The sequence below is a fragment of the Equus quagga genome, chromosome 13 (genome assembly GCF_021613505.1).
Source record: "Equus quagga isolate Etosha38 chromosome 13, UCLA_HA_Equagga_1.0, whole genome shotgun sequence".
In the NCBI taxonomy this organism is placed as follows: Eukaryota; Metazoa; Chordata; class Mammalia; order Perissodactyla; family Equidae; genus Equus; species Equus quagga.
In genome coordinates this window covers 83,584,954-83,611,359 of record NC_060279.1, presented here as the reverse complement: position 1 = coordinate 83,611,359, position 26,406 = coordinate 83,584,954, and the positions used below count along the sequence as shown (strand labels likewise).

Below are 26,406 nucleotides of genomic sequence, written 5' to 3'. Positions count from 1 at the left end.
GCCAGATGCTGTTTCGGGAACCAGGGAAACAGGCAGCAAAATATCCCAGAGTTTGTGTTCTAGTAACAAGATAGACAGAATGCCAGGTAATTTTAAGTCTATGAAGAATTGTTACCTGTGAATTGGGCTTCTCTTCAGTATCTTTCAAAAAGAAATAAAGAATGTTTGTCCATATAGTGAGTTGATAGCGGTTAGTTATAGGAACTTGAGAATTTGATGCAGGATTCTCTTTTGAATCTTGTCACTCTTCCCACAGGTCCCACTTGCTCCAAGTAACCAAAGAATCTACTTCTCCATCAAAACCTGAGCTCTCAGCCTTGCATTAAGATGGAAGAAGCCAAAGTACCCTCCCTTTCCAACTACGGACTGCAATGGTGTTTCAAGCAGCTAAGCAAAGAAGAGTTTCAGACATTTAAAGAATTACTAAATGAAAAAGCTTCAGAACTGGAAGCATGCTCCTTTCCGTGGGTTGAAGTGAATAACGCCAATATAGAACATCTAGCCTCCCTCTTGCATGAGCATTATAGAGGATCTCTTGCCTGGAAGATATCCATTAACATCTTTGAAAAGATGAACCTGTCAGCACTCTCTGAGAAGGCAAGGGATGAGATGAAAAGTGAGTAAGATTTGGGCATATCTGGTGTAGGAGAGAAAGGAGGGGATCTCAAGTTGCCATGGGAATGGGGAAGGTACGCGTTTCTCATTGGGGCCAGCTCTACAGCGTGAGTCTGAACTGTGAGAAGTAACTTATTGGCCATACTCATTGGCTGAAAATTAGTGTAGCCTGTGAAACAATGAAGGAGAGAAATGGGTAGACAGACCCTCTACCTGGACAGAATTTGGTTGAAGTTAATAGACAAAATTTAGAGTCAAAAGTGCCAAGCTTGAGCTCTGGAGCTTCCACTTGTTATTTGCGTGACTTTGGGCAAGTCCCTCCTACTCTGGCCCTTGGAGTCCACATCCTGGAACAGTAAGCATGATGCTTATATGTGCTATTGCAAAGGTTCGATGAGATAATATATGGAAAATGGTTAACAAATCTTCATTTATTGAGAATACTGTGGTGGTTGTACAATGAGTGTCACCCTTATTTCTTGCCCCAGGCTGAGGGACCGAGATTCAAGGAACCTTTCTAAGAATTGACCTTACTCGGGCTGTTGATGTCCATATTATAGTAATGTACTGAGATCAAATGATGTGATTATCTTAGGGTATTTAGGAGAAAGGTAGTAGAAAAAAATTAGCTCTCCTCTATTAGGAGGAATTCTCTTCTTCAACTGTGGACAGAAAACTTAAAGAGGCCCAAGTGTGAGCAGTCAGATTGGCCCTAAAGACTACAGGTACTACATGCCTAGATGCAGTTCAGCAGCTATAGCTGTAAAGGAATTTGAGAAGCTACCCCTTCTGAGCTTCAATAAAAATGCTGTATGGAAAACATGTTGATATTATTCACAGGAAATGAGGGTTATAAAATTAAAATGACAGCCAATATTTACTGAACCAGTACTCCAGTTTAGGCACCATATTTAAACTTTCATGTACCCTGTCACTGATTTGCAAACTCACCCAATGAAATAGGTTCCTCACAGCAGAAGCTAAAATAGAAGTTCCACCAAGTTATTCAACTTGACCAAGTTCATAAGCTAATACATGACAAAGATGATTAGACTCATTATTTAACATTCATTTAGCATATCTTTAGATGATCATGCACCATGTGTCATTTATAGCTTTCAGTGCAGTAGGGAAGAGGGATAAAGGGGCAATTTTTTAACTGGATGGTGTAGAACAATATGGGAGATTCCTGTTCCAGACTACAGGGAAGTGAAGACTAGCATCACTTCCTAGAAGAAGTAAGGTTTAGGCTGAGAAAAAAACAAAGGAAAAGAGTTAGCCAAGTTAATTGGGCATGTTAGAGAAGAAGATTCTGAGCAAAAGATAGTACGATTATGAAGTCTTTCCAAGAGCTTGGCTAGACCATGAAGAATGGCAGAAAGTGTGGCAGGAGATGAAGATGGAGAGATGGACTAGAAATCAGACAACACAGCATCTTGAAAACAATTTTAATAGCAAGGATAAGCAATTAAATAGTTTTAAAGAGGTGGAGGGGGCCCAGCTCCATGGCCAAGTAGTTAAGTTCACGCGCTCCGCTTCGGCGGCCCAGGGTTTCGCCAGTTCAGATCCTGGACATGGACATGGCACCGCTCATCAAGCCATGCTGAAGTGGAATCCCACGTGCCACAACTAGAAGGACCCACAACTTAAAATACACAACTATGTACTGGAGGGCTTTGGGGAGAAAAAGGAAAAATAAAATCTTTAAAAAGAAACAAAAAAGAGGTGGAGGTAAGAATAATCAAATAGACATTTCAGCATTGTTGCTGAAGTGTTGAGAGGTCCACAAAGAGTCATGAATAGATACGGGGAGACCAGCTGGGAGGTCATTCTAGTATACCATGGGACGAATAAAGGTGAACTGGACTGGGGTGATGATGGCAGTTAGAGAAAAGAGTAGAAATGGAATTGTAAGATGTTTTGGAAGCAGACACGATAGTTTTTGAGGACTAAATGCAGAAAGAGAATATGATGTCAAGTATGATACTCAAGTTTCTGACATGAGTGGAACCCCATCCACCCACTTTCTCATCCCAGAAAACACTGGAAGAGATGTTTTCCAGCAAGTAGACCAAGGGAAGAGCAAGGGAAGAGTAGTCGATGTTAGATTTCATGAGTTTATGATATCTCTATTTGAATATCTCACAGACATCTAGTGAGTAGTTAACTAACTAGTCTGAAGTTTAAGAGGGGCACTTAGGATGACTCTTGAAGATAAACTCTTAATATTTCTAATATACTGCCTCATTATATGACTTACTTGAGGCCATACAGCAAAACTGGGACTGAAATTTACAAGTTCAAAACTGGAGCACTCTTACTATATAAATCTCTACTGCTTAGATGTAATGGTGGCACTTGAGGATCTGACTCCATTGTCTCCTCTACAAGCTGGTCATGGAATAAACTGTGAGATCCTGGGCTCATCTTGGTTCCCCTCAGTAGTTTGGGTAGGGGATGCTCTCATCCCTGGTTTGGGTAATTGCTATGACTTATTGAGACTGTTGTCTCATCTACTCTCTGTTGCAGAATATTCACTGGCTGAAATACCAAAAGCTTCAACACCAAAGACTGACCAAGAACCAAGCATGGAAGAAGTACCAGGTCAGTGTGGGCATGGTGGAAAAATGGACGTGCCTAAAGCTACATGGTGACTGGTTAGTTGGACATCTAGGACTAGAACACTGACTTCTGATAGCCCAGTGTTCTTTATAGTCTAGCATCCTATCATTAGCTGACTGGATATGTTCTGAGGATCTGGAAATCATGGTCTTTCTTATTCTACGTCCAAGAGAGTTCTGTGATCTCAAGGATTTCTTGCAACTCATTGGGCTTCCCATCTCACTTTGGGCAACTTCACGACACTACTGGGACAAGCCTCACCTAATTATCTATTGCGGAAGCTTTAGTGGAGAGACCCAGGGAGCATGAAACCAGACTCAATACAATTCCCCAAATATTTGAGTACTGACTACATGCCAGGCACTGCTCCGTATACTTACGATACATCCGTGGAAAGTACCTGTGAATCCCCTGCTTTCGAAAGCTTATATTTCAGTGAAGGAGGAGGAAGACAGACGAACAAATAAGATCAAATTGGTGAAGCCAAAACATAGAGGGAGAGGTGCAGGCTGGTATAGACTGCATTCCCCGCATTACCCACACTACCACCTGTATCTTGCTGATCTCCAGCAGTCAGTACTGACCACAAAGTTTAACACCTAGAAGGAGTCTGGACTAACCTTGTTTGGATGCAGCTTTGTTCAGGTTGTGGATAGGAGATCACCCTTCAAAGCTAAAGTCTGAGGAATTGATGTGAGTCACAGAATCTCAGAGTCCCAGAGGTTATAAATTGTTCCAAGTTTAATGTAAATCTAGGCTTAACAGGGTGAGTCCTATATATTATTATCTCTCTAGTGATAAAATTGTATCTTACAGGTTTCATAGATTACTAAGTGGTGTTTTAGCAGCGGTATGAAATAGAGACACTAACAGACTAATCTTGGCAGTAGGACCAAAGCAAAATTGACAGAAGCTGGATCTTATCACCAGCCACATTGGGAAATCCCTCCAAAGTACCACTGTACACAAGAACTGCCACTTGTTGAGACCTCATGGGTCAAGCACTGTCAAGTGCTTTATCTCATAATTCCCAAAAGAATCCCGTGTGGTTGTAACTGTAATTCCAGTTGTCCAGAAAGAAAACTGAGGCACAGAGGCTAAATGGCATGCCAAAACCCTACATTATTATAGACATTTACAGCTCTAAATTTCTTTTTAAGCACTGCTTTGGCTGTATACCATAGCTTTGGTATGTTGTGCTTCATTTTCACACATCTCAAAGTATTTTCTAATTTCCTTTATGATTTCTTCTTTGGTCTTTTGATTATTTATGACTGTCTTGTTGAATTTCCACATATTTGAGAATTTCCAAAATTTCCTTCCATTACTGATTTCTGATTTCATTCTATTGTGGTAACAGAACATAAGTTTTATGATTTCAACCCTTTTAAATTTGGAACTTGTCTTATGGGCTAACACATGGCCTGTCTTGCAGAAAGTTCCATGTCAGAAGAACGTGTATTCTGCTGTTATTGGGTGGAGCATTTTCCATATATTTGCCTCCACTGTTTTCCATCTCAATAAATCGCACATTATCCATGTTGTTATTCACACCAAAATACTAGTCGTTTTGTCGTCTGATTTATTTATTTCCTCTCTCTACCCTCTACCTAATGAATCAGGAAATCATATGAGACCTATCTCTAAAGTATTACCCATTTCTACACATTTATTTCCATATCCTGTATATGAAAGTCATTTCATTTGAATCTCTAATGTGTTTCCACTCTGGTTACAAGCAATCCATTTTCCACACAATAACAACCAAGATAATCTTTTAGAAATTTACATCTGGTAACTTTACTCCTCTGCTTAAAAATCCTTAAATGGTTTTTCATTTACATTTGTGATAAAGAATACAATTTTTTCTGTAATTTACAAGACTAACACCACCCCTATAACTATTCTTTAAATATGGCGAGGTCACTCCCACATCACCTAAGACACTATGTACTTAGCTGTACTAGGAAACTATTTCCTAACAAGTACACAAAATGGTTATTCTCGATAAGCAGTAGCTACTGTATGTCAGAGGCTGTGCTAATCCTCCACCAAGTCACCTCATTTAATCTTCAGAACAACTCCACAACATAGGAACTGTTATCCTTGGTTTATAGATGAACCTACGGAAGCATGTAAGCCCAGTGAGTTGACTAAGACCTCATAAGTAGTAAATGAGAGAATTCACATTTAAATCCTGTGTCTGACTCCAGAGTCTTAATCACAAGGTTTTACTCCTCATTTTAATGACTTGCCCAAAGGTCTCCAAAGAGCGGAAGTGAGACCAGAATCTCATATCTTCTGATTTTGGATTTGGTGCTCATTTTATGTGCTCCCTGCCCCTCCAGCCAATCCAGTGGTTGCCATGTTCCAAACTGGTCAGAAGATGAAATCTGGCATTGCAAATCTTATCTCATGGATTTTGTGAATCTGTGCCATCTCTGATTTGGATAATTCACATAAGTTTGTGGGAGTTTATTCTTCTTCCTCCTCTTTTTTTGCAGAAATTTCACAAGTTTTGGAACAAGATGGTGCCACAGCAACAGAGACAAAAGAACAAGGTAAATAAATCTGATTCACTCATTTTTTGTTTTTATGCCATCCTGAATGAAATTGGGTGAAAGAGCAGTCTATGAAGTATAGACAGCAGGGGAGTCCACTCTCCTTTTGTGAATCCTCATTTGTCCTGGTGTATCAGTCTATTCCCTAAGAGCTCAGGGAATCAGCACCGTGGATAGAGTCACATAGGTTCACTGCATTTATCTACAGTTTTTGTGAAGACAAATTCCAAAGACCTGTGATTCCAGTGAACTTTGGCATCAAGCACAAGCTTGTTTGATCAGTGCTAAGTATAGAGTCAAGAGTAGTTGTGTATTTCATTCAAAATTACTTAAATAGTTGTGGTTTTTTTCCCTCAATTCCTTCTATCAACCTCTATTTAGTGAGTAACTACCATTTGAAGAACTGTAATGGGAATAGTGGTAAAAATACATACATTTCTTGCCTTCATACTATTTACAGTCCAGAGTTATACATTAATTAAACCAAACAAAATATAAAATGAAGACGAGATCCCAGGTGCTATGATTGTGTGAAATGGCAGTTGACCAGCCAAGGAAGTGGCAGCTGTCTTCCCGAGGAAATAGTACTTCAGGCTTTTTATCGAGATATAATTCATATACCAAAAAGGCCACCCTTTTAAAGTGTCCGATTCAGTGGGTTGTAGTATGTTCACAAGGTTGTGCAACTTTCACCACTAATTCCAGAACACTTTTCTCTCCCAAAAAGAAGCCCCGAGCCCATTAGCAGTAACTCCACATTTCTTCTTCCCCCAAACCCTATGCAACCACTATATATTTCCATGAATTTGTCTAGTCTGAACTTTAACATTAACAGTATCATACAATGTATGGCCTTTTGTGACTTCATTTAGCATAATGTTTTCTATGTTCATCCATGTTGTAGCACATATCAATACTCCATTAATTTTTACTGCTGAATAATATCCCATTGTATGAATAAACCACATTTTCTTTATCCATTCATCAGACAAGTGGCATTTGGGTTCTTTCCACTTTTTGGCCATTGCGACTAACGCTGCTGTTAACACTTATTTAGAAGGAAGTGGTAATGGAAAGAAGTGATTTGACTTGTGAGATATGTAATAGAATTGGTGTTTAGGGTTTCAGGGGAAAAAAAGTTTCAGGAATGACTCCCACCTTTCTGTTTAGAGAATGTGATGGGTGGTGAGGCTGGGAGTCGATGATTTAAATTTCAAACTCTGTTGGAGCTGGCCCAGTGGTGTAGTGGTTAAGTTTACATGCTCCACTTTGGCAGCCCAGGGTTCACAGGTTCAGATCCCAGGTACAGACCTAGAACTGCTCATCAAGCCATGCTGTGGTGGCATCCCACATAAAATAGAGGAAGATTAGCACAGATGTTAGCTCAGGGCCAATCTTCCTCACAAAAAAAATAAAAATAAATTTCAAGCTCTGAAATTCGAGCTCTAAGTAGTAACAAATACCAATATTGATCACATCTCTAGAATACTTACTATGGGTCAGGCACTGTCCTCCACATGTTGTGATTATGCCATAGCATCCTATGCCAATCTCATAAAGGAGGTATTAATATCCCCATCTTCTAGATGAACAAACTACCAGAGAGGGTTGATATGAGGCTAAAACTAGATTTATGTATAAAACAATGAGCCAAATATCTGTTCGAAAGTAAGTTCTCATATAGAAGCTATTTCTCTGGTCATCACTTATAGGAAACTTACGAGGAGTTTTTGGTTGGAGGTCAAACACAAAATGAGTTTTTGATGCATTGAATTTGAGGTCCCTGTGACACTTTAAGGTGATGAGTTAGACACATGAGCCTGGAATTTTACAGAAGTAGTCAGCACTAGAAAGGGAGACTGGAACTCTTAAGCTCAGACACAATAATTAAATAAATCCATGGAAGAAGAAGAGGTGGCCAAGGAAGAAGCAGAAAGACCAGGATTCAACTGAAGACTGACTTCCTGGGGTTTCCCGACCCTGTAAAAACCTACAACCCAGGAGCACGGTCTGTCCATTGAGGATAATGCATCAGTCTGAGCTCAGCAAATAGAGGTTGTTCAGATCTCAGCTTCTGCTTCCTGTGGTTTTAATACATGTCTCTTAATGTCTTTGCCTGATACAGAATAATGAAGTTTAAGATTAGAATTTTTGTGCAAAGATTTTACATAGAATTAATAATCATCTCATACACTTGTGCGGAGAGAGTTTTGTCCTTTTTAAAGATAATGGTAGTACCAGCAAATGTAAAGACTGTAAGGACCCAGGAGTAGAGGGGGGTCTTTTCACATCCTTGAGTGCCTATAGGATGTCAGAGACTGTTGATGAGGCTGCAGGTATGGAGGTAAAATGACAAGGCACTTTCTCATGGAACTTACATTGTGAGATAGGAGCTAGACAATCAAATGCATAAAAAAAATTGCAGTTACGACAAATATTGGGATAAAAATAAAACAGGATCATGTAAAAGAATTATGGTTTGTAATGATAACAGTGGCCACTGATCATTTCTGCCGGGCCCTGTGCCAATAACTGTTGAATGCACCTTCTTTCTTAAATATCTATTACAACCCTTTAAGAGGATGTTAATTTCATCTCATAAGTGGGGAAACTGAGGCCCAGAGAATGGGGCAACTTGTTCCAAATCACGGAGACATTATAAAGTAGAGCTTGGATTCCAAGCAGAGTCTGTCTAACTTCAAGGGCTGTGCCTGCCTTTTTCTGTGGAGCAGCATTCTCCATCACATGCAGGTGTTTCTCCATAGAACCCAGAACTACTTGGATGGAACTGGAGGTGCACGTCTATCCTACAGGTGTAGAACATGGGGGCCATGGCACGCACATCCTCGCTCCCCCAAGCTTGTCTTTCAGAGACCACGTATGAGCATTTGGTGTAGATTATTCGTTTAACAAATATTTGATTGTCCACAGAGTGCCAGGAGCCGGGAGCTAAATACTGAAGACACACAGTGAAAAAGAAAGTCACTGCATAGTGTCTAACAGGGGGAGGCAGACAATAAGCAAATGAAAATGCAATGTGTCAAATCTTAAGTGCTGAAAAGAGATATCGGGTTTAAGGACAAATAGAGCTATTTAGTGGAAAGTTCCTAAGCTTTGAGGAAGTGATTTGGAATGAGGGATGGAGCTCATTATCAGTATATTACTAGGAAGAAACAACAGACTCATGTACATAGACTTTCTGACTTAAGATCCACTGAGTCTAGGTCCAGGGTTTTTGTTTTGGTGGTGTGTTGTTTTTTTAATTAAAATCCAGGCTTTCTTCAAACTTTGTCTCCTGTTTTTCTTCTCCCCTCTCCTGACTGACTTAGGCGATGGAGATGACAAATGGTACTACAAGAGTTACGTGATGACAAAATTTGCCATGAAGTTAGATGCATGCTATGGTTTCAAAAACTTTGCCTCTGAGCACCCAGAAATGCAAACATTGCTTGGTGCTTTTAAACCAGACCAAGATGGTTTCCAGCCTCGCACTGTGGTTCTGCACGGAGAACCAGGAATCGGGAAGTCCACTCTGGCCAGAAGGATCCTGCTGTCCTGGGCACAAGGTGAAGTCTACCAGGACTTGTTCTCCTATGCCTTCTTCCTCTGTGCTAGAGAAATACAACAGATAAGAGAGAGCACTCTCGCAGAGTTAATTTCCAGGGAGTGGCCAGACTCCCCAGTTCCAGTGATGGAGATCATGTCCCAACCAGAAAGGCTCTTGTTTGTTGTTGATGGTTTTGATGACCTGGACTTCGTCTTCAAAGATGGTGACATAAATCTCTGTGAAGACTGGGCAGAAAAACAACCCATGTCCATCCTAATGTATAGTCTGCTGAAGAAAGTCCTGCTCCCCGAGTCCTCCCTGATAATCACTGTCAGAGACGCGGGCATAGAAAAGCTCAAATCCATTGTCATGTCTCCACGTTACCTGTTACTTGAGGGGATCTCGGTTGAAAAAAGGATTCAGTTGCTCCTCCAGCACATTAAGAATGATCATCAAAAGATGCAAGTCTTGCAATCAGTGGTGGACAACCATCTGCTGTTTGACAAGTGCCAGGTCTCTGTTGTGTGCTCGCTCATCTGTGAGGCTCTTAAGCTGCAAGAAATGTCAGGAAAGGGCCCTCCTCCTACTTGTCAAACTCTCACGGGCTTGTATGCCACCTTTGTGTTCCATCAGCTCACTCCACAAGATGCATTCCCGCGCGCTCTCAGTCAGGAAGAAAGAGTTGTCTTGAAGGGCGTGTGCCGGCTGGCTGTGGAGGGAATGTGGAATATGAAGTCTGTGTTCTACGGCGATGACCTGGGCATTCACGGGCTAAGGAAGTCTGAGCTCTCTGCTCTGTTTCACATGAACATCCTTCTCCAAGACAGCCACTGTGAAAGGTGTTACTCCTTCCTTCACCTCAGCCTCCAAGAGTTTTGTGCTGCCTTGTACTACGTTCTAGTAGGATTAGAAAGAGAGGGAGATCTCTACCCTCTGTTCACTGAGAATATAGGGAGTTTGACGGAGCTCAAACAGTTTGGCATCAGTGTCCACTTGCTCCAGATGAAACGATTCTTATTTGGCCTCATGAGCAAAGAGGTGATAAAGACTCTGGAAGCCCTGCTTGGATGTCCTGTTCCCGTGGTGGTAAAGCAGAAGCTCCTGCACTGGATCTCTCTGTTAGGTCAACAGGCCAACAGCACTGCCCCTCTAGACTTCCTGGATGCCTTCTACTGTCTTTTTGAGACTCAAGATGAGGAGTTTGTTCGCTTAGCATTGAACAGCTTCCAAGAAGTGCGGCTTCCAATGAACCGGCGAATGGACTTAATAGTGTCTTCTTTCTGTCTCCCGCATTGCCGGTATTTGCGGAAAATTCGGATGGATGTCAGAGAGATCCTCTCAAGGGATGAGCTCACCGAGGCATGGCCCATGATTCCCGAAGGGTGAGTACTGCACGTCTGCAACTTTATTCTTTCTGCTTTCCATCTTTATGCAGGTATAATTGACAAATAAAACTTGTGTATATTTGAGATGTATGACTTGGTGTTTTGATACACATAAAATAATCGCCACAATCAACCTAATTAGCATATCCATCACCTCACATAGTGACTAGTTTCTTTTTTGTGTGTATGGTGTGAACACTTAAGACCTATCCTCCCAGCAAATTTCAAGTATACAATACAGTGTGGTTAAATACAGTCACATGGCTGTACATTAGCTCTCCATCTTGTATAACTGAAACTTTGTACCCTTTGGCCAAGATCTCCTCGTTTCCCCTCCCCCAGCCACTAACAACCACTATTGTACACTCTGCTTCTATGAGTCTGACTATTTTAGATTCTATACATGAGATCATGCATGTCTTTCTGTTACTGGCTTATTTCACTATGCGTAATGTCCTCTGGGTTCATCCATATTATTGTAAATGGCAGGAGTTCCTTCTTTTTTGAGACTGAATAATATTCCATTGTGTGTGTGTGTGTGTATATATATATATATACACACACACACACACACACACCACATCTTATTTATCCATTCATCCCTTGATGGACACTTAGGCTGTTTCCATATCTTGGCTATTGTGACTAATGCTGCAATGAACACAGAGGTGCAGATCTGGCTACAGAGGCTACATATCCTTATTGCTGGAATTTGATATGATTTTCAAAAACATCAGGGTCCCAGATAATTCTTTAAGGATGAATCACCCAGATGTTGTCCAGCTAGCTAAAATGGTAGGACTTGAATCTGGCTAATGTCGGTAGCTGAATAAGCTATTTCAAAATACTGGGCCCCACCCAAGACTTTTAAAGGAAAGGCTCTGGGTTTGGAACCTGTGGAGATGTAGTTTGTTTGTTCTTATCAATGTGATCATTCAGGTCTGTGCACTACTTGTCTAGAGAAGAGTCCAGTGCAGTGCCATCCAGTAGAATTTTCTGCAGTGATGAAAATGTTCCATAGCACCTTGTCCAATATGGCATCCACTGGCCACATGTGCCTATTGCACTGCTGAAATGTGGCAAGGGAGACTGAGGAATTGAATCTTTAATTTTATTCCATTTAACTCATTTGCATTTAAATAGCCACCTGTGACTAGTGCTTACTGGATGGAATGGGCACATCTAGAAAATGTGCCTTACCTGTCTGTCTGCACATCCATCCTCCTGTTACCCAGAATGATACACCTGCCAAGAATGTGAACATCGCCAACCATCTGCCAATATTTAAATCCCAGGTCTGCTGCTTCCTGGGGGTGTGATCTTGGGCAGGTTACTTAACCACTCTGTGCCTCAGTTTCCTCATCTGTAAAATGGAGGTAATGGTATCTACCTACCTACCCACCCTCCTACTACTTGTTAGGAGGCAGTTCATTTATACAGCTGAAGCACTTAGGAACTGCCTTGTTCTTAGTTAACATATAGATATTGGTTAAGAATACTGTCACAGCAAAACAGTTAAATCCTGAAGCTTTGCTTAAGGAAGAGTACGTGTCAACAAGGAAAGAAAGCACACTGCTGTTACCTTGTTCCGTCCTTTCCACGGCCAGGGGAGTCCATGACCTGAGAAATTTTCCTGTAGATTGGCTGAAAATGTGTGCAATATGCCAGGATAAGCACTGAGCTAGGTGTATTCATATATAATCATAAAAATCACAGCTATCGCACAATGCAATCTTCGTGAACGTTGCTATGCCCTTCCTTCTAATCTTCAAGGCAACCCTGTGCGATAGGTCAGCTCTCTGTGCGCAGACGTAGAAATGGACACTCAAAGGTGAAATGACAACCAAGAACAGCAGACCAATTGCTTTTAGGACCCAGAATTTGTGTAGTCGGTAACCATGGATTCTGATGGCCACTACTTCCATGTATTGCATACCTAACATGTGCCAGGCATGATGCTAAGTGTTTTATAAGCATCCTTTCACTTGACAAAGGTTGGTTGGGTGCCCATGTGGTAGTATTTTAGGCATTCACGGCTCTAGAAGTAACCGGAAGTCCCTGTTCTCACAGAATGTTGTATCTCACAGGCAGAGAAAGCCAGCGAGAAGATTACATGAGGTGGTGGTACCTGCCTTAAAGGAAAACTAGAATAAAAGAATGGTCAGTGACCAAGATGTTGCTCTGGATGGGAAAAGTAGCAAAGGCCTCTTAGAGAAGGGAATGTTTAAACAAAGACCTTTCAGGTACTTGGGGAAAGAACATTCTAGAAAGACAGGGTGGCAGGTGAAAATGCCCTGAGGCAGGAACATAGCTCACTCTATCCTCTCACCACCTTACATAGCACTGTTTCTCTGCCTCAGTACTATTAACAATGGGCTGGATGATTTTTTGTTGTTGGAGCTGTCCTGTGCATATTAGGATATTTAGCTGTTTTCCAATCGATGCCAGTAGCATATTCCCTCCCAAGTCATGACAATCAAAAATGTCTCCATATTTTGTCCGATGTCCCCAGGGGTGAGAATTGTCCTCTGGTTGAGAAATAGGAGTCTAAAATAAGGACAATTAGTCATTCCGGTGGTACAGATGGAAAAATAGAGGCTAAGGAGTCCACAGACTTGCCTAGCCAAGAAGGAGCTAGAATTTTTCTTTTAACTGTGGTGAGAACACAACATAGGATCTATCCTCTTAACCAATTTTTAAGTGCGCGACACTGTATTGTTAAATACAGACACTGTGCTGTACAGCAGGTCTCTAGACTTTATTCATCTTACATCAGTGAAAGTTTATACACACTGAACAATAACTGCCCACTCCCCGCTCCTCCTAGCCACTGGCAACCACCATCCTACTCTCTGCATCTCTGAGTTGGACTATTTTAGACACTTCATAGAAATGGAATCGCGCAGTGTTTGTTCTTCTGTGACTGGCTTACTTCACTTAGTATAACGTCCTCCAGGTTCAGCCACATTGTTGCATGTGGCAGAATTTCTTTCTTTTTAAGGCTAAATAATATTCCATGAGCCAGCCCTGGTGGTTTAGTGGTTAAGATCCAGCACACTCACCACTGCGGCATGGACTTGTTTCCCAGTCAGGCAACCACACCACCCACCTGTCGGTTGTCATACTGCGATGACTGCATGTTGCTGTGATGCTGAAAGCTATGCCACCAGTATTTCAAATACTAGCAGGGTCACCCATGGTGGACAGGTTTCAGACAAACTTCCAGATTAGACAGACAAGGAAGAAGGACTTGGCTACCCACTTCCAAGAACACTGGAGATGAAAACCCTGTGAATAGCAGCAGACCATTGTCTGATATAGCGCCAGGAGCTGAGGGGATGGTGCAAAAAGACCAGGCAGCATTCTGCTGTGCTGTACACAGCGTCTCGAGAATCGACTTGACAGCACTAACAACAATGGTCCATGGTGTGTGTGTGTGTGTGTATATATATCACATTTTCTTCATCCATTCCCCATAAGTGGACATTTAGGTTGTTTACATGTCTTGGTTATTGTGAATATTAGAGTTCAGATCTCTCTTCATGATGCTGATTTCAGTTCTTTTGTGTAAATGAGATTACTGGATCATCTGGTAGTTGTATTTTTAATTTTTTGAGGAATCTCCATGCTTTTCTCCATAGTGACCACACCATTTTACACAAGGGGAGCTAGAACTTAAGCACAAATCTGATTTGAGAGCTGGTGGCTCCAAATCATCCTATTTATGCCCCAGGGTATTGAAATATTCAGGAGACAGGGTCGATACGAGAGCACTCATGCAAAGCATAAGGTGACATCACTAAATTGTCCTCAGAGCCTCTGTAGCCATCCCTGTCTTGCCCTAATAGACTGTTTCTCTCCTCTGATGATGTGGCCATTGCTTGTATTAAAATCCATCCTGTGTAAGCAAATGTTTATTTCCTTCTCCAACATAGGATGCAGACCAAGACCTTCATTGATAAGTCGTGGGAAAATCTCTGCTTCGTCCTCAGCACCCATCCAAACCTACGAGAGCTCGACCTGAGTGGCAGCGTCCTGGATGAGTGGGCCATAAAGACCCTCTGTGTCAAGCTGAGGCAGCCAACCTGTAAAATACAGAATCTGATGTAAGGCTGCCCAGCCCCTGGTACATGCCCCTTTGCATGTCTATGTTGGGGCTCTCCTCTCCTGCCTACTGACAGAAAACTGGTCTATAAAATGTATTCAGAGGGGATAAGTGCTGAGGAAGGTATAGGAACCAAGTTTCCAAAACATGAGGAGTAACTAAAGACCTTGTGAAGGGATTACTGAGGCAGGCTCATCTACTGTGGGTCTTGAGGGATGAATAGGAGTTGGTTAGTAGGGGAAAAGATGAGGAAAGCTCATTTCAGGCAAATGGTAGGCCATGAGGCAATGGCAAGACCAAGGTGCATGATCTATGGGACCATTCAAATCAGGCTAATTAATAAAGTAACAAATATTTGAACACCCAGTAAGCTCCTGAGTCTGTTGTAGATCCCAGGGTATTATACCAGGCACCTGAAGTAGGAGATTAAGTGCTAGTTCTACTTCAAAAGTTCTGTTCTTTATTCTTCCCTCCAAGATCAAGATAAGCACATGTGACACCCAAGACTAGAGCAAGTCAAGATCTTGGTTGCAAACATCTTTTCCTTCCTGTCACTTCTGTTGCTTCTCTAAGTAGTTTCCTTACACTGGGCTGTGCCAAGGAGCTTGGTGATGCCAGAATAATGAAGAATGCCCTGTTCACCTTAAGTCCTACACCAAACTTCTCTGTCAGCTCTTATCTTAATGTTTTCACCTTGGGAATCCCTCTCCACTAGCTGTCCCTATTTGAGGCTCTCATCATAACCTGTAATTTCCTTTAATCCACATCACCACTGTATTTGTAAGACAACAGTCATACACGGTAATGGTAAAGAGATCAGGAATTACAAAGGGTTTTAAATAAACCTTTTTCTGCCTCTTCAACTTTGTATTTCCCTAATTGGCTATCTTCACATATTATAGATTTTTCATACATTTACATGTATATATTGGTATGTGAATTTTTTAATCCAAATGGTCTCACATTATACATATTGTTCTAACACTTTTTCCTTCAACCTGAACTTGACTACGTATCTGTTTGTAGTTCTAGCCTATTCTTAAAGGACTATACTGTATTTCATTCTTAAGCATAACTCTTTTGTTTGACTGTTAAATGTCTCCCCCACTAGATTCAGTTCCATGAGAGCATGAACTATTAAGATTGCTTAATACTCTATTTCCAACACCTGGTGCATCACAGATGCTTAAGTATTTGTCACTTTAAAATAAAATAAATGCAAATAATGAGAGGAGTGAGAGTTGGAATGGGAGAAGAGTGAGAAGGAGAAATTAGGACACAACTCTATGTCACCAGTGTCTAATCAGCATTTTCTTTTTTCCTCTTCTGTAGATTTAAAGGTGCCCAGATTACCCTTGGTCTCCGTCATCTCTGGATGACTCTTCTTGTCAACCGCAATATTAAATACCTGAACTTGGAGAGGACTCGCCTGAAGAATGAAGATGTAGGGATGGCATGTGAAGCACTAAGACACCCAAACTGTTTGCTGGAGTCTTTGAGGTGAGTGCTGGCTATGGTTTTGGTTTTTATGATTTTGTCTTTGTTGTTGTTTTTACTTTTTATTTTGAAATAATTACTCACAGCGAGCTGCAAAAATATTAGAGAAAGTTGGGAAGGTGACCAAGTCTGGAGATGGTTGGTGGCGGTGGTTGAACAACGGTGTGTACGGACTCAATGCCGCTAAACTGTACACCGAGAATGGTTAAAATAGCCAATTTTGTGTTCTGTGTATTTTACCACAATAAAAAAGTAACTTTCAACGTTTCATAAAGATAAGACAAAATATTACAAAGAGGTCACACGTACACTTCGGGCAGTGTCTCTCAATGGTTATATCTTACATAACTACAGGACAATGTCAAAACCAGGACGTCGACACTGGGCAATGTGTGTATGTTGTTCTGTCATTTTATCACATGTGTAGATTCATGAAACCACACTGCTACTGAGATACAGAAACGCCATCATCTTTGTGTTGCCCTTTCATAGTCTCAGCCCTTCCCAGCCCCACCATCCTGAATCCCTGGCAATAACTCATTTTCCATCTCTACAATTTTGTCATTTCAACAATGCTACACAATGGAACCATGCAGCACGTCACACCCTGAGATTGGCTTTTCTCAATCAACAAACGCTCTTGAGGTCCATCCAAACTGTTCTGTGCATCAATAGCATGTTCCTTGTTATGGCTGAGTGCTATCCGGTGATATGGATGCGCCACAGTTAGTGTAACTATCCACCTATCCAGGGACGTTTTGGCCATTTCCAGTTTGGGGCTATTACTACAGTTTTGTAAATCCTAGGCATGCATTTTGTTGATTGGATTAGCTTGGTATAAAGTCACAGCTCCTCGATGCTTTTGGTATTCTGAGACAGAGAAGTTCAAGGTCTGTTTCGAGCTTTGTGCATTGACACACAGCAACTTGGAAAAGTAGTTTGCTTTGCACAACAGTGTGATTGCTCTGTAACCCACAGGCTGCACTTTTAAGAATGTGACCCAAGGAAACCAGCCAAAGCATAGGAGTCCTTGCAGGATGGACATGCATTTGTGTTTGCCCAAGACCATGTGGTTTTACAGTCCTCTCTGGGAACAAAGAGGAAGCAGCTGCCAATTCTCTCTCTCTCTGGCTGCTTCACAAATAGAGCAATTGGAGCTTGGGTTCAAAAAATAAATATGATACATCAGAGAAGAGGAGCCAAGGAAAGAGAAAGTGCAAAGTCACATGGTGGGAGGTGATAGCCTGTTTCTTGGAACCATAATGACTTTGCCTCCCAGCGATCCCTGAGGGCAGGAGTCTTGTTCTGTGTCCTTCACTGCCGTATTCCCAGAGCCTAGAACTGCTCTGTTCCTAGCACCTGGCCCGTATTATTTCCCCAAATGTCTACTAGATGGAAGAGGGCATGGGATGATTGGGTAACTCTCTGAGTGGGAGATGACTTTGAAAGATTGGGTCACATTGTGAAGCATTTTGATTGCAACCTCCTCAATATGACTTTCAAATCCTGCCATTTGCAACATGGACTGTGAAAGCATTATGCTAAGTGAGACAAGTCAGAGAAAGACAAATACCATATCACCTCACTTGTATATGGAATCTAAAAAAAGCCAAACCCATAAAAAGAGAGGGTAAAATGGTGGGTACCAGGGCCTGGGGGGTGGGGGAATTGGGGAGATGATGTTTAAGGGTACAAACTTGCAACTAGCAGATAAATAGTTTCTGGAGATCTAATGTACAGTATAGTGAATATAGACGACAATGTTGTATTATAGTCATCAAACTTGCTAAGGGTCTAGAACTTAATTATTCCAACCACAAAAAAGAAATGCTAATTAGGTGACATGATAGAGGTGGTGGCTGATGCTACAATGGCAATCATATTTCAATGTAAATATATCAAATCAACATATTTGCACCTTAAACTTACCCTTGCAGGACATTCGGTCCTGTCCAAAATGTCCAGAAGACGCTTGAGCCAAATGTCATGCATGGACCAAATGTCTTCTGGACATTTTGGAGAGGACTGAAAGTCTGCTATTCATACTTACACAATGTTATATGTCAGATATATTTCAGTTTTTTTAAAAGTACAATATAAATATATGCAATGTTGGCTGGTAATCATTGCTATGAATAAACTAATCCTGGCGAGGTGGGAGTAGGGTGGGGTGGAACAGGCACAGTTTAAGTAAAGTGTTAGGGCTGGCTTACTCAGAAGAGGCAATGTTCAGGAGACCGGAATGAAAAATTGAGCCATATAAAGACCTGGGATTGGGGGTGAGGAGGGATGTTGCAAACAGGAACAGCAAATGCCCAGACCCCCAAGGCCAGAGCAAAGAGTGTCCAGGAATCAGCAATATGGACAGAGTGGCCGGTGTTCAGTGAGTGAGGGGAAAGGGGTTGATTTTTGGGAGAGACAAGGATGTGTTCCATATTGCCTGTCTCTGCAGGTTGGATCACTGTGGGTTAACCCACGCCTGCTGTGTGGTGATCTCCCAAATCCTCATGACGTCCATCAACCTCAAGTCCCTCAGCCTGGCAGGAAATAAGGTGACGGACCAGGGCATGAAGCCTCTCTGTGATGCCTTGAAGGTCTCCCAGTGCACCCTGCAGAGGCTGATGTGAGTCACACTTCTCTCTGAGGGGTTATCTTCTCTTAACTGAGATGGTCCAAGTGACGGGGAAGTGGAGGGAATTCGCTGATGCATGAACCGGGGGTTAAAATGGGAGCTGTGACCTCATGAGAATGCCCCAATGTTGAGGATTAAGAAAGACCCAATAAATAACATCTCTGTCTTTGCTACTGAGCTCTGAACTGATGTAAAAGATGGAACCAGAAGACAAACTCATAGAACCAGAGAGTAGAATGGCAGTTACCAGGAGCTGGGAGTCAGGGAAGTGGGGAGATGTTGGTCAAGGGGCACAAACTTCCAGTTATAAGATGCATAAGCTCTGGGGATCTCATGCACAGCATTCTGATTATAGTTAACAATACCATGTTATATACTTGAAAGTGTCATCGATGCTGAAATCCTGGAGTCATAGGCTTGTAGGGAGAGCTGCCATCTATGGCGTCCCTTGAGCACCAGGCTACGTGTTAAGTGTTCTAGTCCCATTCTTCTAAAACCTGCCACAGCAGTAGCATCCCTCCTCCATCAGGAGTTTGGTTCTAAAGTCACAGCAAAACTTGAAAACCAAATAACACAAATTGCCCTTTAAGGCCCAGAGGGGGAAAAATCACAGTAGAAGCCAACAGACCTTCCATCAGTCTGTAGGAGAGGTGGGAGAAAACTTTCATCTACCCTCTTATGTTCAGTATCTGGGGCCTGAAAATTAAACTAACAATGGACAGATTAACCAGGAGAAAGAGCATACAAAGTTTATTGATAATTTTTTTAACACGCATGGGGGCTTCACAGAAAATAAGTGAAAAATCCAGAGAAGTGGTTAGACTCAGGGGCTCATATACCATTTTAACAAAGGGAGATAAATTGTGGAGAACGGACAGGACAAAGGAAAGAGATTTTGGGCTTCTAGGACTGATAACTTGTGGTAAGGTGACTAGCGAGTACACGGGGGAAACTTATGGTAGATAAGGGTAATGTGAAGACATCTCAGGACCATCTCTGTCTCTGGTGATAGGGGTGGTTCTCTCCCTGGTACAGGAGGTGGGGGGACACCTACACAAGGAAGTTTATGCCCTGCTTTTAGGCTGATGGGCAGAGCACAGAGAGCTCTTCTTGTGTCTGATTTTTTTCTCAATTGTCTTCAGTTCAAAGTAACCCTTATGTTAAAGTGCCATATTTGGAGCTGGCATATGCAGATCCCCTTCAAGTCCAACCCAGGCAGCATTTCTTCCTTCGTTGAAAGAAATAACCATCAGTGATAAGGAGTAAGTGCCGCCATATGCAATGCACTGCTCTAAGCACTATGGATATGTTAATTCGTTTAACTTTGTCACAACCCCATGACAGAAGCACTGTCAAAATCTTATTTTTCATGTACAACTTTTTCTTAAGCTTTGAGAAACAGATGGAATATCTAATTTATGTGTAAGGGTCACGACATGCTAAATGTAGGTACTCCTAAATAGAGAGGTCACACATCTCAGCAAAACCTCACACCATAGCATACAGGGGAAGGAAAACAGCCAAGTGGAGAACAGATTCACAGTGCCTGTGTGTTCCCCATTGTGGCTGATGGCAGATATAATCACTGACGATATTTAGAGTATTTTTTTGGACTGAAATACCAGAGTTGAGTTCACAAGTTAAGCACAGACACGATGTGACGTCACAACACAATGTGACGTCACCACCATCTGCAAGGGCATGTCAGCTACAGGGCTGATGTTTCTTTCTCTTCCTTGCAAGGGAGGCAGAGATGAAACTTTAAGAACAGAGCTCATCACCTCCTTTCTGGGGACTCTCTCCTTGCAGACTGGGCAACTGCGGCCTCACGGCTGCTGACTGCCAGGATCTGGCCTCCAGCCTCATCAGCAACCTGAGCTTGACACACTTGGACCTGTCCAGCAACAGCCTGGGGAGTGAAGGCATGAATCTGTTGTATCGAACCATCAAACTTCCCAACTGTGGGCTGCAGAGGCTGATGTGAGTCCAACTCGTGGCCTTCGAGGACTTTATCGCTTTGTCACAAAGAGCACGTGCTGCTCTCAAAGTGCTAAGCAGTGGGGAGCGTGGATATTGTCTCAATGAAGGGAGCTGATAAGTGCTACCTCCCGTCCCTACCAGTCATCTCCTGGATCTCATCCTTCTGTGCAAAATTCTATCTCTGCCTTTGTGTTTTCTTACAGAGGGAGGTCGTCACTCATCCATATACAGTCGATTCTCATTATTCGTGGTTGCAACGTTCTATAAAGTCACCGCAAGAACCGAATTAGCAAATATGGAACCATTGCTCCCAAAGTAGATACAGGGTTAGGTTCCTGCAGCCTCTGGTCACGACATTTTCATCAACCAAATACATAACCTCTTTTTGTCTGTTTCTGTGTAAAGACACCTTCTTTAATCCATGTTGTTGATTCGTCAACAGTGAACTTGCAGCCAACAGTGCTATAACTCACACCAGAAGGAAGCTTATGTAACACAGGCACTTTCTCCATAAGGCAAATCCCAGCCTTCTTGCACTTAGAAACACTAGACAGCCCTTTAGCACTGTGCTTGGGAGCCATTTTAAACAAAATCACCAACAAAAACAAAAATGCAAAAAATCATAGCGCTTCCTGGACCACAAAAAGGGCACGTGTTTATGGTTGAAAGCCGAAACAAGTTCAACCCCAGCTGGGAACGTGAGCAACAGGCAACTCAAATTTTCCTCTGCTCCGCACATGTGTGTGGCTACCTTGGACAGTGAGCACCACGAGTGTTGATTTTGAGGCTCACAAATAAATTTTAGCAAGTAGGCAAATTCACGAACACAGAATCTATGAATAATGAGGGTCGACTATTTATTAAGCACTTACTTTGGGCAAACACTCTTAGTTGCTAGTGATACAGACATGAAAGACAGATGTGGTCCCTATTTTACATAGGTTAAATTCTGGTGAGGAGGAGTTGACAATATGATTTTCAGACAATGGTGATGGTGACACAGGGCCAACAGCCACAAAGTCTGTGTTACGCAGTTCTGGGAGCACCGTGCACACACCTGGAGGATGCTATGTCCTCTAGCTATCATATAAGATGTCTCTATCACTGTTTTAAAAACTGCCTCCTCATGTTGCCAGATTTCTCTTCTATCCCAAATCTTTGGTTGGCAGTGAGAATGAGAGACTTTTGTTACTCTCATTCAGTACCATCAACTTTCTGTGCTTTGCTCCATCAGGAAGAATTTGCTTTCTGCCATGTCGTCATTTTGACCAATGAGTCCACCAATAACTTCATATGAGTGAAAAATATTCATGCATTAATGGTATACCTGTAGCCAGAAATTCTGTTACAGAATATAACTTTAATGTCTATGTCTACCTTATGATGAATTCTAAGGTTTCCCAGTAAATAAGTGATGGGGAAATACTGATTGTAGTAGATAGAATAGTAACGCCCCCACCCCGAAGATGTCCACATACTAATCTCTGGGACCTGTGGATACATTACCTTGCATGGCAAAAGGGATCTTGCAGGTGTGATTAAGAATCTTGAGGTGGAGAGATGGTCCTGGATTATCTGGGTGGCCCCAATGTAATCAAGGGTTTTTATAATGGAAAGAAGGAGGTGGGAGAGTCAGAGGTGGAGACGAAATTACAGAGGTCACAGTGATGCAATTGCTGCCTGGAGACTAGGAGCTAAGGAACGTGGGCAGCCTATAAAAGCGGGAAGAGGCAAGGACGCAGATTCTCCCTGAGAGCCTCAAGAAGGAACACAGCCCAGCTAACACCTGATTTTTTTAGCCCAATGAGTCTCAGATCTCCAGAACTGTAAGATAACGTGTGTTTTAAGCCACTAAGTTTGTGGTAATTTGTTATTACAGCTGTAAGAGACTAATGCATTGACTGTGAAGGAAAATTAAAAAGATGGTCAGAGAATCTCGAGTAGCATCCAGCACATGCATTATGCAGGCGTTGTGCCAAGTGCTTCATAGTCATTCCATCATTTAAGCCCAACGGCCTTCTTAAAGACAAACATAACCCCTTCTCAAAGGAGGAGCAAACTAAGGCCAAGAGAAGTTGCATACCTAAGATCACACTGAAGCCTGAGGGTCACTTTTCTCTTTCCCTTGTGTGTGCCCTGCAGACTAAATGAATGCAACTTGGACATCGCTAGCTGTGGCTTTCTTGGCTTTGCACTTGTGGGCAACAGACGTCTGACGCATCTGAGCCTTAGCATGAACCCCTTGGAAGATGCTGGAGTGAACCTTCTGTGTGAGGTCGTGATGGAACCATCTTGTCACCTCCAGGACCTAGAGTAAGTTCCCATGGTTGCTGGGGATCAACTCTACCATATTGAGGCCTGGGGTTCCTAGAAGATTGAGAGAGATGAGCAGAGAGATTGGTACCAAAATTTGTTCCAGGGTCAACTGGTGCTCATTTTTTCCAGTGAACACTGTTCGTAAGTTGATGCATTGATGCTACAATGAGAGTAGGAAGGACAGAGAGATTATTCTGAACAGGAGCCCCATGGCAGGATCTATGGAGTTCTAGGTCACCCTTAATTTCTAAAACCTGTTCGCTTCTCAGAGCGTGTCTCTTGCCCCAAGTTAATCTTCAGTTGTTTAAACTGTATGTGGGGTGGAGATGAGGGGACTATCTATCTTTTAATCCCTTTTCTCTCTGGGGATCAAATTTCCTCACCCCTTATTGGAATGTTTCTATTCAAAAGGACTATTCCATTATTAAACAAACTGTAGAAAAATTAAAATATCTCAATGAGCATAAACAAATCTCCAATCTCACAACCAAGTGATAATCACTGTTAATCTTTGGTAAATGTCTTCTGGATGCATAAGGAGCATTTAATGTTACAAAGGAAGGATCCTAGCAGTTAACGCTTAAAGCATTCTTACCACATGGCCGGCACAGGCTCTAAATATTTTGCATTTCTAGTCTTATGTAGTCCCCCCACCAATCATACACCAGATGGGAACTAAAACTCCCAAGAATCCCAAACCTTGTCTTGGTCTCACATTCTGTCCTTGGGGATATGCAGATCAAAATAGCAAGTTAATCATGGTAGGGTACTCCATTGAATGATGTATCATAACTTTAAAAATCCCCTGAAGCTGGACACTTAGCTTATGTCCAATGTTTTAGTCATGTGTACCTTATAAACTTTGTGTATTTGGTAGTATTATGACTAATTACAAAGGTAGAATTAATAGGCCAAAAAGTGGGACCATTTTGAGATCTTTTCCCTCCCCAATCATGAACACAAGAAAGGAATTGGATGGAGATCATAGTCCACAAACCTCTGAAGGCACCTCAAGTATTAATTCCTCTATTTATTTTCACGAAATTGGCATTTCAAGCCCTACTTCTGCATGTTATAGAAACTAAAGCTTAGTCAATTGGAGATGTCATTTCTTTGGGATTGCATTTAAGTTCTGGGAGATTATGTGGTCCTCACTATCATCATTTATCCATGCTGGCATCTAAGACTTGGCCGTTCCCACCTGATCTTCAGGTGTGAGTACTCACAATGGAATCCTTCCTCATTCTTGAAGTGAATGCCTCATGGAGATGAACTCTCTCATCCCCAATGGGATCATTCCATTCTTAGCATACTAAGCAGCAGATATGAGGCTCTGAAGCTGTTTCCATCATTTCTACTCAGATGAATCATCCAGTCATGACAGCAGGGCCATTTCCACCTCCCACCCCACTTGACCTGGGAACAGAAGCACAAGACCCCTCTCCTTTTGGATCCCAAACCCTGTCTAGCATTTCAACTATTTCTGTCATCTTTTCTCTCCCTCTCAGTGCTCTGTCCCTTTGTTGGGGACCATACCAGCTTCTACTCACTCACATTTTTTCTGTCTATCTCCCCCTCCATCATGGAGAATCTCTATCCCATCTTCAGGTGGGAAGCAAACTCTGATGTGCTCATTTCTTCTTCCAGAGATGCATCCAGTCACATCAAACACTGTCCCTGCTCTCTACTCTCCACTGTCCTCCCTCTCCTGAGCCAGTGGATGCCACATGGTCTAAGCTGTTCACAGGGATGGACAGAAAGCTTACCAGTTAGGAAAAATAAAGGAAATCCCCACTAATGTTTCTAAAATTATCCTACTGTAGCTCTCTCCTCAAAAGGTGCAGGTACATTCATTCATTCTCATTCTCTCTCTCTGTCTCTCTCGCTCTTGCTCTCGCTCTCTCTCTCTCTCCCTCCCTCCTCCTGCAGATTGGTGAAGTGTAATCTCACTGCTGCTTGCTGCAAGAACTTGTCCCGTATGATCTCAACAAGCAAACGCCTGAGGAGCCTGGATCTTGCTGCCAACGCCCTGCGTGATGAGGGGATTGTGGCTCTGTGTCAGGGACTGAAGCAACGGAAGAGTTCTCTGAGGAGACTCGGGTGAGTTCCTGAGATCACCACATTGAGGGCTGGGCACAGAGGACGGGGGACCAGGGCGTGAAGTCGCTTGAACAAAGACGATATTCTGACTTTCACAATTCCATTAAATTAGACAGAATACAACACTGACAGAGTAATAGACTAAGGCGTAAATTCCAACTGGGGTCCTATATATGAAATGGCAAGTGCTTGAGAACAGGGTCCAGAGGTGGTTAGCACTCAACAAATGTTTACTGGACAACCCAGGTGTGCTAGACGTTGTGCCAAATGGTGACAGTGCAGAGGTAAATAGACCTTGGCATTGCAATACGTACAGTCTAGTGAGAAAGATGGGCCAAAAAGCAAGTGATAACACTGGCAGTTCTCAAACTTTAGTAAGCATCAGAATCACCCGGGAGGCTTGTTAAAACAGTGTGCTGGTATGCACAATGAAATATTATTCAACCATAAAAAAGGAATGAACTGTCGACCACGCTACAACATGGATGAGCCTTGAAAACATTAGGCTAAGTGAGAGAAGCCAAATACAAAAGGTCACATGTTGTTTGATTCCATTTGTATGAAATATCCAGAATGGGAAAATCCATGGAGACAGAAAGGAGAATAGTGGTTTCCAGGGGCGGGACGGACTGCTTTGATGGGTATGGATTTCCTTTTGGGGTTATAAAAATAAGTTGGAACTAGATAGAGGTGGTGGTCGCACAACATTGCGAACTCCCCTAGAAGGTGGTATATGGAACTATTTATCGAGCACCGACCATGTGCTAGCATTATCATGCATGCATTATTTATAACCCCCTTGACACTGGAGGGATGGGTAATATTCCTCTTTTGTTAGGCAAAGGGCTTAATCTGAGGAACCGTTTACTTCTCTAAATCACACATCATTCTTTAAGCTCATCGCCACCTCCCTTCTCTCACCTCCTCCACTTCTCTCTGTGCAGTCATGCCCACCTCCAGATCCCTTTCATCCCTCTTAGCGTCCAAGTTCTATGCCTTCTGTACTTGGCTGCATCCACCTAAAAATACTCCAGGCCTTGAAGAGC

The 26,406-nt window shown here is 42.4% G+C and overlaps 1 protein-coding gene across 1 annotated transcript in view; it reads left to right on the top strand.

Annotated features, from left to right (window-relative positions):
- Positions 1-216: 216 nt before the first annotated feature.
- The window catches only part of NLRP5 (NLR family pyrin domain containing 5), a 30,882-nt gene continuing 4,692 nt past the window's right edge, over positions 217-26,406 (top strand). Inside the window, 10 exon segments of the mRNA XM_046682090.1 lie at positions 217-616; positions 3,145-3,219; positions 5,742-5,798; positions 9,128-10,727; positions 14,666-14,836; positions 16,168-16,335; positions 18,785-18,955; positions 20,774-20,944; positions 23,087-23,257; positions 25,190-25,360. Of these exon segments, the coding sequence (XP_046538046.1) occupies positions 217-616; positions 3,145-3,219; positions 5,742-5,798; positions 9,128-10,727; positions 14,666-14,836; positions 16,168-16,335; positions 18,785-18,955; positions 20,774-20,944; positions 23,087-23,257; positions 25,190-25,360 (3,155 nt within the window).